This window comes from Vidua chalybeata, chromosome 1, assembly GCF_026979565.1.
Source record: "Vidua chalybeata isolate OUT-0048 chromosome 1, bVidCha1 merged haplotype, whole genome shotgun sequence".
Classification (NCBI taxonomy): domain Eukaryota; kingdom Metazoa; phylum Chordata; class Aves; order Passeriformes; family Viduidae; genus Vidua; species Vidua chalybeata.
Window position 1 is genome coordinate 150,196,955 of NC_071530.1, and position 13,445 is coordinate 150,210,399.

The 13,445-nt window shown below is 41.9% G+C and overlaps 1 protein-coding gene across 16 annotated transcripts in view; it reads right to left on the bottom strand.

Moving 5' to 3' along the window:
- Positions 1 to 13,445, bottom strand: part of TSNARE1 (t-SNARE domain containing 1) — a 456,023-nt gene that overhangs the window by 174,676 nt on the left and 267,902 nt on the right. For all 16 annotated transcript variants that reach the window (XR_008430352.1, XM_053939861.1, XM_053939852.1 and 13 more), the window contains one exon: positions 6,424 to 6,496. Coding sequence is in view for 15 of the 16 variants with exons in the window: in XM_053939861.1 (XP_053795836.1) it covers positions 6,424 to 6,496 (73 nt within the window). In the remaining variant the exon portion in view is untranslated. The remainder of the gene's footprint in view (positions 1 to 6,423; positions 6,497 to 13,445) is intronic.

Genomic DNA, 13,445 nt, shown 5'->3' on the forward strand with positions numbered 1-13,445 from the left:
CAAGTGTAGAGTTGCCCATCACTCTTCTCCTTGTAAACCAGCATGTGCTGTCTTACCAGCAGTGCCAGCACGAGAGCTGAATGTGAGAGTCCCCATGCAAAGGATGGCACAAAAATCACACTCACAGAGAGCAGGAGGAGGAGAGAAACACAAAAGCTCATGCAATTTTTGTGTTGCTTGTTATCTCGAGTAAAATGAGTCGGTCAGAGAGCACAGTAGCCCACACGTGGCTCCAACAACTTCGCCACAGCAGAGGTCACCAAGCAGTGCCTCACATGAGACTGAGGGTGTCCAGCCCTGCCCAGAGAGCTGTCAGTGGAGGCCACCACTGCTGCAGTCCAGATAAACAGGGACAGGTGAGTGGTATAAAACACACCACAGAATCACAGAATGATTTGGCTTAGAAGATACCTTAAAGATCATCTCTTTCTAACCCTCTGCCATGGGACACCTTCCACTAGATCAGGTTGATCAGAGACCCATCCAACCTGGCCTTGAACACCTCCAGGGGTCGGGCAGCCGCAGCTTCTCTGGACAACCTGTGCCAGTGACCCACTGCCCATGTCCTTCAAATTGTTGCCTACAAGGTAATTAGGGATAATAACACCATAAGGATAATAAAACCATACAATTTCAGCAGCTGGGGTGGTTTGCAATAAAGCTTTGTTAGACTTAGCTGATGACAGGGCATAAACTGAAGGTGGACAAAGAGGTGGGAAGTGGAATAGGTTCAGGAACATCCCAGTGTACCCTTCCTTCATGGGCTGTGCTCTGTACTGACACGTTACTCTGGGTCTTATCAAGTGGCTGAAAGCAGCACAGCCAAGAGAATATTTCCCAATCCATCAGGAACCAATAAGAACATAAATGTGCACATTCCCGTAACAGCTTCCTCTGAGATCACTTAGGGATCTTAACCAAAGGAGAGACTTTGCAGGCCACATTCAGCTGATCAGAGATATTAAAGCTGTTGCATTCAGGTATTTGGGGACTGTTCTCGAGATGTGTTCATTTTCTGCAGATGTCCCAGCTGAGGCACATAACTCAGGAGGGTTTAGTTAAGGCTCCAGTTGAATGATTTCCCTGCTCAGTTTGCAGTCTGACAACAGACTCCTGGCTGTGCCATCCAGGCAGCCAGACTGGAGGAGGACATGCTGATGGGCCCCCTTGACAGTGTTTACGTGTCAAACCAGCCTAATGGTCAGAAAGGCAAAAAAAGTGGACTTGATTTCACAGGAAAAAAAAAAAAAAAAAAAAAAAAAAAAACAAAAACAAAAAAAAAAAAAACAAACAAAAAAAACCCAAACAAACAAACAAAACAAAACAAAACAAAAAAACAAAAACAAAACAAAAAAAAACCCACAAAAAACCACACACACACAAAAAAAGCAAACCCCAAACTGAAAAACCCTCCCCACATTCCAAAGCTTCCAAAATAAGCAACCCATTTGCATTCATGCAAACACTTTTTCCTTTGAAGGAAGTTCATTGCCATTGTTACCATCACTAGGTAATAAGTGACAATGTGGCACTTCTGTGAATGGCAGCATCACTCAAGGACTGAACACACTGGCCCATCAAGAAGATCCTCTTGACTGAAGGAAAGCAACAGCTGCCATGTGTTTAATTCTTTTTCCAGGTCTCTGTGCTCCAGCCTGACAGATACCAGGCAGAGATGTTTGTTAAGTGAAGGACCATCGACTTTAGATCACTTAAGAATTTTTTTCACCCAGTTATTTTTAGACATATAAAGTCCAGACTTCAAGAGTCAAGTGACGTGAAGTGAAGTGAAGTGAAAGCCAAGTAGCACCAACATCTAAGTCTGGATAAGTACTGGTCTAAAAACAGAGTCTGAGTCCTGACACAGTAGGACATTGATCTGTTCTGAGGAGACCACCAAGTTAATTAGAGGGATGGAGCACCTCTCCTAAGAGGAAAGGCTGAGACAATTCAAACTGTTCCAACTGGAAAAGAGAAGGGTTTTGGTGACCTAATTGTGGCCTTCAAATGCCTGAAAGGAGCCTGCAAGAAAGATTGAGAGAGATTATTTACAATAGCCTGGAGTGACAGGACAGGAGAGAATGGATTAAAACAAAAATACAGTAGGTTTAGTAGGAAGAAATTCTTCCCTGTGAGGGTGGTGAGGCCCTGGCACAAGTTTCCCAGAAAAGCTGTGGTTTTCCAAAGCAGCCCCATCCCTGGAATTGTCCAAGGCCAGGCTGGATGTGGCTTGGAGCAACCTGGGATAGTGGAAGGTTTTCCTGCCCATGGCAGGGGGTTGGAAGTGGTCGATCTTTAACGTCCCTTCCAACCCAAATTTTCCATGATTCTTTTAGCCAGTGAGATTTGCTGTGCAAAGATAGATTTGTGTACATTCCTTCTGGACAAAGAGGTAGAGAACTGGTAAATTCTTTCCTGTGTTGCTGCTCTTGCTATATTAAAATAGGTGGCCCCTGTGTGAGCTTGGGATCTTTTCCCATTTTAGGGAAGGCTACAGATACACAAAGCTTGGTTCCAAAACTGCTCAAAAGAGTCAGAAATGTGATGCTTTCAAAAGTGTAAAATGTTTTCAGAACAATGTGGGTCTTTCCTTGTGGCTTTGTGAAATGCAATGGAGCTGTAAACAGTGATAGAAGTGGTGGAAGTTGAATTAGAGCAGTTTAGATAAGGGCTGTAGTTTTTGAGTGTTATTCTGGCATAACTATTAAGGTTGCATATACAGGTAGCATGGACAAACAGCTTTTCTAAAACACAGATAATTTCCTTTTGCCGTGGGCAAAAAAAAAAAAAAAAAAGAGCACTAACTCCTATTCAGGTCAACTCTCTTCTCACTTACAAGACAAACAGAAGCCTACAAATTGGACAAACTTGCACTTGCTTTTATCAGGTTCCAATACAAATATTGGCAGCTGTGTTGTTGACACTTTCTTCAGAGGAAGTGAGGATTTAAGGATTCTCTTCTCCCTAACAACAGTCACAAAACTGATTCCATGGAAGTCTGCATGCATATCACAGTACCACCAATCAAAGTACAAGCTTGCACATATAAAATAGAGATGCTCAGTGTGAAATACTGGGAATGTTTCAGACTTTTGGGGAACTTACAGCTCAGCTGAGTGGCCATCTACGAGTATGGAAAGGAGTGATTGTTGCTGTCGCAACCACCTCCAACAGAATTTACTTCTCACAGTGCCAAGCGTTGAATCCTTGCATGCTTTGGCTTCAGAATCCTTCTGCTGCCAGGACAGTAAAATTTATTGGAGATGAACCTCTGCTGGCCATCTGAAGATTTTGCCATTTGTACATCAGATCCCTAAAGCTGTCCTCAATACATGTCAGAACCTCCTGGAATATTTATACCCTGCTGTGTTGTCCTTCCAGTTGATATTGGGGTGGTTGAAATCCCCTGTGAGGACCAGAGTCTGCAAAGGTGAGGCTGTTCCTCGCTGTCTGTAGAGGGCCTCAACCTCTTTGCCTGTTCTCCTTTTAATCCTGACCCATGATCTTTCCATCAGCTTCTCATCCATCCCCAGGCAGCATCCCATGCACTGCAGCTGCTCTCTCTGTAAAGGGTAACTCTTCCTCCTCATTTTCCTACCCTGCCCTTCCTAAAAGAGCCTGCATCCCTCCAAGGCAACACTTCATCAAGGGGCCAACCCACCACATCTCCATGATCCCAGTAAAACTGTAGCCCTGCAACTTCACACAGATCTCTTAACACCTCAGGTTTATCCCTGATAATTTGTGCATTTAGCACCCCAGAGTGCTCAGCTCCCTTAAAGGATTTGGGATTTTTGTCCATGATGGTGGTGCCTGGTCGGCATCTCCCTGCTCACTTCCAGGTCTGAAGGTGACCCTGCCCACACCTCATTTTGGTGGCTTTGGGAACCCTTCCTGCCACGCCACCTGTGTCCTTTTTTCAGCAATCCTGTCCTCTGCTCCCACAGGACTGCTGGTCACACCGTCCCTCTCCCATCATTACTAAAATTCTCCTTCTGTGGTGGATCCCATCTCTCCAAAGCAGCTGCAAATCCCCACACAGGTTTCCATTGAACCCCAAACCATGCCACCAACACCAATTCTTCAGCCAATTATTGTTTTCTCCTGTTAGTGTCCTCCTGCTTGCCCTCCTTCCCCTCACCAGCAGCCCATTTGATGAAGCTGCACCGGGATGAATTTGCCAAGAGCTCCTGCAGGATTGTGTTGGGAAGACACTGCTGATTCTCAGCTAACCCAGGCCATTAGCTTATTTTGGTTTCAACGGCTTGGGCTCACTGATGGTGATTTATAATTAAATATTTGTATCAAAGAGATGCCATGACCAGGAACTTGGCCACAGAGTTTGTTTGCAGAAGACACAAAATAACAGAGATAATCCTCTCCCAAGTCTGCATTCTATTTCTTCCCTGAATGACAGAAATTGCTCTCTCCCCTAGGGAGTGTTATCAGAGTGTTCATTAAGGAACTGGCCCACATGCCAGAAAAACTCCTTTTAGATTTTTGTAAGAAGCAAAGGTTACTCTGCCTGTGCCATGCACAGACCAGACAAACTCTCCCCATAATTCTCCCCAGCTCAGGTGATCCAAAGATCACCTGGGATCATTTTGCTGAGGGGCTCATCTCATATTCCCTGGTTTTGTATTTTCCCTGAGTTTTCCAGACAAGCACACACAAGAGCTTTCATTCCATGCATGTCAGAGGAATGGACTGAAAAAAATAAAACAAGCGCCAAGAGAGCTGTCTCTTGTCATCATGGAATGTTCACTGTGGGGGTTTCAACATCTCTTGCCTCCTGATTCTTTATCTCCCTTACTTTTGTGTAATATGAATGTCACAAGATAAACAGTGGGACCCTTCAGCAATTGGCTGGGAAGACACCTCGATTGCCTGTCAGGATTAAAAGATAATCCTTAAAAAAACTGTTAAAAATCTGCTGGAGTGTAAGAGGAACAACAACAAAAAAAGCCACAAAAACCTTATGCTGGCTCAAAGACAAAATGTCCTACTTAATCTAACAGCTCCTCACAGGGAAGTTAATACTGGGATGGCTTCTATGCATGGGTAAAGTCTCAAAGTAATAAATATTGCCTTAAGAAAAGGAGTTGTGAGGATCTTGAAGCTAGTTGATGTATGTTGTCATGTCCCTCAAGGCATTAGCATCTGATGTGCTTTTAGAGATGAATCAGGCTCCAAAGTTATCCATGCAAGAAAATAAGATTTCAAAACAGCATCAAGAGGAAAAAAAAAAAAAAAAAGGAAAGAAAATAAGTAGAAAAAAAGAAAATATACTTAAAAACTGATTTTAAATATAATTTTGACATTTTTTTGCTGGCCCTGTGAACCTGAGTGGTGTTTCTCAATGGGGTGTAGATCACTCATTTCAGTGTGAAAGGAAGTATCTTATGCTGAGATATGAACTTGGCAAAGAAATCCAGAGTGATTAATAAGCAGCAGAGAAGAGTTTCTGCTGTTAAAATCTGCATATGGCTGTCTCAGGACTTGTTCCGGCTCCCAAGAGCACCAGTGAGAATTCCAGCTGAGCCTTTAGGTGAGAAATATCTCCACAAATCCTGCTGCTCTGCAGTTTAGGTCCCTCAAGCAGCCTTTAGGACAGTTAGCTCCCAATTTTGGAAGTGGGCAGCTGTTTCAGAAGTACCACATATTATTATTGTGCTTACAAAAAAACAAGAGATAGAGGAAAAAAGTCTGATTTCTCTTGACATCATCAGAAAAGAGCAGTGACAAAGGTCAGAGAGAGCTGATATAAAGTGTCTTCTCCGTCTGTTCAAGAAGTGGTGGCTCCCAGTGATGGGCTGCTCCTAAAGATAGGACTGGGAGTTTCTCTCATCTCTTTTCCCAGTTTTCTCCACCCAATTTTTTCCTAGTCATTGGTAGCTGCAGAACAAGAGCAGATCAACTAATGGGCAGAAACTTCAGACTTTATATGAGCACATCTTGATGCCAGGCTTCTGTAAATTTAGTTAGACACACCCTGCTATGTGGAATGAAAATTCTGTTTGGAAACAAAAATCTGCTTAATTTTCTCTAATTTTATCAATGACCATCATAACAATTGCCACTACTATTGTTTTTTTAATTGCAGTTCCAGGTAGAAAGGAAGAATTGGATCCCTTTCCAGTTAAAGTTATATGTTCTCCAGCTTCCTTTTTTGCAGTCAAAAAGGAATGGATTAATCTCCCTGTGAATTCTATTTTATGCTAAATATACCAGCAAACTGTCCATAACATAAGAACCTTATTGCACAGGGCAGCTTGTCAGATCCAACCATCTCTGGATGTACAAAATGCTCAAAACACAGTGAAAATGATCACAGCATCAGCAAAGGGCTGCTCATGAGGGACAAGACCATGTTGGAATGCTGGAAGAGGGAAATAAAGCCCATAATTTTCATGTGACACTTACCTATTGTGTCTCCTTGCTCGTGCACCATGGAGGCCAGGTCTTTGATGATCTGGTTCACATCCAACATGTCACTCTGAAAAGACAGAAATCCTAACATTACCCAGGAATGGGGAATATCCAAGTACAAAAGGCACGTTCCACAGTCCAGCTTGGCAAAGAAAAACACAAACCCAGGAATCTCCAGCAGCATAGATGTGAAAGGAAAAGTTATAATGCTCCCATAGTAAAAAATTCCCTCATGGAATTAGATCCAGCTATGGTCTGCTGGATCTAAGCCAGGCAGCTGACTCAAGCTTTGTGAGAGGAGCAAGTGGAATGATCAGATTGTATGCTTGCTTTTCAGAATTGTGGAGGACTAAGGAAAAGCAACAAGAAAAACAACAGTGGAAAACCCTTCTCTTTCTTAAAAAGTTATTGGTGATGCAGGCCATTCCTCCCAGACTGTTTTCTCCTACACAGAAAAAGGCCATCTCTCAGCACAGCATCCATCTGATGCTATTCATAAACTGATGGATACAATCAAAAACTCCCTGAATTTGAAATTACCTTATTGGTAGTGCAATAAGGAAAGAGCTGTTTGATGAACAGATTCATTTATATGTTTTCAAGTAGTTTATAAAAAAAAAAAAAAAAGTAACTGCATTCAGCTCTGAAATCTTCTCTGTGAAAACACAGCAAATAACCCCTGAGTTTGTTTCCATAATTTCTGAACACTTACCATATAAAAGAGCAAATGTGAGCATATGTTGACATCATATGACACTGTCTCCTCTAAAAAGAATTAATTTAGCAATAATAGACATAATAATATAGACACTGCTAAATGCACTGCCAGTAAGGCAGCATTACCAGTGCAGAAAAAAAGACACTAAAAAAGGGTGCATATTTTTTTTTTCAGCCTTACAAGTCAGAGAATCACAGAAACATTGAAATGGGTAGGAACCTTTGGAAATTATTTAGCCCAACAGCCCTTCTCAGAGCAGACAACTAAAGTAGGGTGCTCAGGGCATGGTTTTGTGTGCCTCCAAGGATGGAGATTCCACAGACTGTCTGGCAAACTGTAAGTCCATGGAACCCTGTGTATTGTTTGAGCATGGCTGGATGACAGGCACCCACCAAATCTGCTCTACCACTCCCCCCTGTAGGTAAATAGGGGACTGAAAATGTAATGAAGGGTTCATAAGTTGAGATATGGACCAGGAGACCTCACCCTCCAAATATCATCATGGGCAAAACAGACAGATATTAATTGAATTTATTACTAACAAAATCAGAGCAGGGTAATGAGAGGTTTCAGAACTGTCTGGACACAATCCTGTGCCTGTGCTCTGGGATGGCTGGAGCAGGGAGGTGGGACCAGATGGCCTCACTGTGGTCCCTTCTAGCCTGGCCCGCTCTGGGATTTCATGCTCATCCCAAAAGATCCAATTGCCTCCACCATGCTTTTTAAAGAGCTCCATTTCCCTACTAACAAATTTAGAAAATGGTGCAGAATGAATCCATGTCCTCCTACTGAAGTTTGCTATGAGAATATAACTGGCATAACACTACAACACGTAATGCAATAGAACTGCATCAATTTAAAATGAGGTCTGGGAGTCCCACTGTGAGTGCTAGAATAGACCAAATTGTTGAATAACTGAAGATGGAGGAAAAGCAAAAGATTGAAAAAGCTGTGAGAACTCATAATAAAGCAAAAAACACTCCCCCAACCAAAGACCGGGTAATGCACCACAAAATGTACTTCATTCCTTCATTTGTCAAGCATAATGAAGCTTTAATTATGGATGGTATTATTCCTAACTTGTAAGTAGTGCAGAATATTTTGCAAAACAATGAAGTTTAAGTAATTTGAGACTGTACTTGAGCAGTTTGTTAGTAAATCATTACTGGGAAATGAGGAGAAATTAGTGGAGTTTTTTTTGTTTGTTTGTTTGTTTGGTTTTTTTTATGGGAAGTTTTCTGAGCTTTTTGTAAAAATATTTTAAGGGAGAATGTTAAAGTTTAGCAAAATGTGAAGAACAGAGAATTAACTTTATTGTCTTGCACTGCTCTCAATTTAACTGCTTTGAAAAAGATGATTAAGGAAAATAGAGACAAAAAAATAATAATAATACTAAAAAAGCCCAGAATGCTAATTTGTCTCTCTTGGCTAAATTGTCACTGACATAATTTTCTGTGTCTGTTCCTTGCAATATAAACACAATTCTTTCTACACTTCAATCTGCTTTATTTTGTTGTGCTTCTTTTTCAGCACTTTAAGTGAAGGTGGCTTAAAACTCACAAATATGTTTTTGCACGTACATTTGGTTAGACAGATTATTGCAATATATTGAATTACACGTGCCCCCACCCACACCAAGCATTTCCACTGGAATAAAAAAGATGATACATTGACTTCTTAGAGCACCTTTCCCAGCTAATTTAGCCATGAGGAGTTGGGCTGTCTATGTCCTGATCCCCAGATACTGGGTGAGGCAGAGAAGAATGAGAAAGAAAATTCAATGTTGTGTGCGAACGGTGCTAGTTCAGCTTTGCCATTTGTATTCAGGTACTTGAAAGCAACCATCTGCAGCTGCAGAGTATAGATCCTTTCCATAATGTTGCAATAACACTTAAAATTACTGTTTAGCAAATATGCATCAGTGAGAGCCAGCGCTGAGTTGTGAGGAAGGAAAAGCTGCGACTACTGCACTTGAGGAAAAACAAACAGGGGTGAGTTATAAAGCACAGAGCATAAAAACAATCTGACCTGAAGCAAGAAATCTGTTGAATAATTTAACCTGGCAATGTGAAGTTTCAAAGCCCTTGATATATGTAAGGAAAACAAAGGAAGAAATAGAAGAAAGAGAAATATCCAGAAATAAAGACCTTCCATAATGGAATATACCTTGGAGCTACACTCCTGCTGCTTCCTTGCCAGGTCTGCTCCATCCACAAGTACCTCTGAACTTGCCAGACATTAGAGTTTGTTAGGAAAATCAGATTGCCTTTGGTTCCCCATGTTTGCACACACCTTGCAGAATTCACAATGAAATACAGCTCCTCATAAATCTCTGACTCCACAGAACCCAGGAGTGCAGCAGCCACCACCATTCCCAAAATTCTGTCTCCCTGCCAGCTAACTAGGCTGGGGCTCCCTGGGTTTTAATTAACACCAGTCTTTCCTTTTTGGCAACAATTCATTCACTATATTCTGCAGCAAGGGGGAGACAGGTTTAAACTGTTTCATATAAATTCTCTTTTCTCTCTTTTTTTTTTTTTTTTTTTTCCTACCCAAAAAGAAGAAATCCATTGTTCTGATTAGTAGACAGGATTTAATATCACCCATTCTGGAACAAAAAGAATTAAACTAGTCAACAGTAAAATGAAATGGCAATAGCTAAAGATGGACAAAAAAGCAGAGAAGTGATAGAGGAGAGAAGCAGAGATACAAAAGAATGAGGCCCTTAAGTTCCAGAGGATTAACTCTCACCAGGGAAAATTAGTTTGGGAAGTTCTTAACAGAAAGTACTAAGTTAAAATGGCAGGACTATTGGAGTCACTTAACCTGACTCAATAAGTGAATAATGTCACTGCATAGTACTGAGATTTCGGGGAAAAAAAAAAATCCAAACCTGACACAAAAATGGTTGGAAATATGATTTTGCAGATAAACCAGAAATTTCAATTTCCCATTTCTTGATTTAACAAGATAAAGATTTCAACAATTTTGAAATTAATTTGTGAGCAAGTCAGGTTATAAACCCCAGACATTGTCACCAATGTGGGAACAATAAATCCCAGCAGCCCATTTCCCCACAGAATGAGCATTACTGAAGTATTTCCAAGACAGAAGATAAACAAACCTCTTCTCTCTTCCACTCTCATGCTTTGTGGGATGAAGATTTATTCACACTGAAAACTTCCAACATTACCCTGCCTTTAATGATATCCTAAGGACACTGCTGTATTCCAGACACGGGGATGGTGTTAAATAAACCAGAGAGGGGAACATGTTCTCCTCAGAAGGACACAGAACGAATCTGTGTAGTCAATAATTCCTCTCTCACATGGAGACAGATCCCAGCCTCCTCTATCAGTGACAGCTCAGGTCCTCAAGGGAAGGAGCACTCATTTCTAGGAATGTTTGCCTTGGGTTTGTATAAAAATGGGATCAAAAGTATCAGTGGTCTATCCTATTTAGCACATGTGCTTTTGTGTTTACTCACAAACCAGCCATCCATTTTTTAAAGGACTATAAATTAGCATTTAAATTAATTGCTGCCTCAATATTCAGGAGCTGCTGAATTTTTACAAACGAGGTCACATTCTGACCCATCATTTATTCTGCAGCAAGCAGCCAGGAGAGTTGTAAAATAAACCCCAAGGAGATCCTGAAAGATGTCCTAGAAGGCCCATGTGTGCATTTCTGCACATGGAAGCACTCCAAAACACAATAAAGCAAAACAAACCCCTTGTGCTTGTTATCTTTGGGGAAAAAAATAAAGAAACAAGAGAAAAAAAATCAACCAACAACCTTTTGTAGTGCCTGTCATGTTTTACCAAAGAGATGCTGAGATGTTCCTTGTGTTGTCCTGTCTGCAATAGCCATGGGGCATCTCCCACCCTGTGGTCCACCATGTATGGACATGGAAAAACAAATCAGAGCATGGTGTTTGTCTGTCCTCATTCCTTTCTGACGGGCAGGGGAAGGAAAGGAAAAGGAAAAAATAATATAAAACATGAGCAAGCTTCTGATGCGAGATAGGCAGAAACTAAATCTTGCTGCAACAGCCTTTCAACAAATATTTTTCTCTTGTCTACGGCTGGGGAGAAAAAAATGACATTCAATAAATCAACCTGATTCAGCCTAAGCAACAACAGACCAGCAGAAAATTGTTTTGAGGGCAGAAGCCATCCAGAACAGCAATTACAGACTGAGTTAGATCTCCTCTGGGACTCAACAACAGCCAGAGTGTGGAGTTTCTCTCTCTCTCTTGCCTGTGCACATTTCCTCTCTCTTTTGCTGTCCTAGAGGTCTGTGTCATCTCAGGGAGTGTAGAACCATGCTGCATAATTAAAGTAGTCATGCTGAGCTTTGGGATGCCAGTCCAGAACCTACCTGGGGACACCAGCTCAGGAAACACAACAGGAAGGGGGTTCCTGTCCACCAAATCCAAATGGAGAGGCTGTGGGAGCTAAGATGCCTTGAGCTCATCCGAGAGAGCGAGGCCACCACAGAGAGCCCCTCAAGAAGGATGAGTACAGAGATCCTGCCAGCTGCCAGCTGGTGTTTTATTCATTCTGCCCCTGGCTGGATGTCACATGCCCACCGAAGCTGCTCCGTCACTCCCCTCCTCAGCTGGACAGGGGAGAGGAAATACAACAAAAGGCTCTTGGGGTGAGGTAAGGACAGGGAGAGATCAGCCATCAGTTACTGTCACAGGCAAAATGGACTTGATTAGGGTAAATCAGTTTCATTTGTTACCAATCAAAATCAGAGTAGGGTAGTGAAAAATAATATCAAATCTTAAAACACTTCTCTCCAACCTTCCCTTCTTCCTGGACTTCATTTTCATGTTCTCCCCCTCCTCCGCTGCTGTGGCACAGAGGAATAAGGAATTGGGGCTGTGGCCAGTTTGTCACACATTTCTTACTCCTCACACTCTTCCCCAGCTCCATGGTGGGGTCCCTCTCGAGGCAGACAGTCCCCCTCAAACCCCTCTAACCTGGGTCCTTCCCAGGGGCTGCAGTTCTTCAAGTGGATCCCCCACAGGATCACAAATCCTGCCAGGTGCATCATCATGGAATCAGGATCAGAATGAAATCACAGAATGGTTGGAGTTGAAGGGACCTTGAAGATCATCTCATTCCAACCCCTTCCACGGGCAGGGACACTCTCAGCTATCCCAGGTTGTTCCAAGCCCCATCTAATCTGGCTTTGGACACTTCCAGGGATGGGGCAGCCACAGCTTTTCTGGGCAACCTGTGCCAGGGCCTCACCACCCTCACAGGGAAGAATTTCTTCCAGATAGCTAATCTAAATGTGCCTTCTACTGGTTTAAAGTCATCCCCCTTTATCAGGGTTGTCTAAGGGCAATACAATAACACAAACACAGCAGGAGGTAGTTTGCCCTTTTAAGAACCCTTTGGATCTGGAAATAGGAGATGTGTTAATGGAGGACATCATCAATAGTTCTGCTTTTGTGTAGATATCCTCACTTTATATTTGGGAAATATAATAAAGCATCAAAGAGCACATAAAGCATTCTTTTTACTGACTTTGATTCTGATCTTCAAATTAATTAATACCCTAAATTTAATTTAAATTCACCAGTTTGTAAAGGTATGTGAATTCCCATACATATGTACATGTGGGTATTTATATAGGCACACGAAAACATGTATTCTCATGTACCACAAACACTCCCACCTGTATAAACAGCCACAGTATACAGACAGGCACTAATAATTTTAAGATTAACTTGCCCTGAACATACACCAGGTGTTAAATGAACAATTGAGGCTTAGCAGATTGCAGAGATATAAACATAGCCTATTTCTGTCTACAGAGCAGAAAACAGACCTTAAATCTCAGGCTTCTTTTTCTTGGCTAAACACTCTGATGTAAAATAAGCATGAACACTGATACGATCTGATAGCAGGCAAGTAAACAAAAACTAAAAAAAAAGAAAAAAATTATTTGCCTTGCTTAGTTTTAACCAAAGGAAAAAAAAAAAAGCTTTGTTGATTCCATTTTGCATTTTGTCTTCAAGTTAATGCTGTGAAAGTTTAAAAGTTTTGATATCAGGGAGAGCAGGAGTGATGAGAGCAGGAATGGGTCAGATCAGAAAACTGAGATGCAACAGTTGTGTCATCATGAAATCAGAATCATAAAGTCACAGAATACCTTGGGTTTGAAGGGACCTTAAAGATCACCCAGTTCCAACCTCTGCCACGTGCAGGGACACCTTCCACTGGACCAGGCTGCTCCAAGCCCTACAAAACCTGGCCTTGGACACTCCAGAGCTGAATCAGTG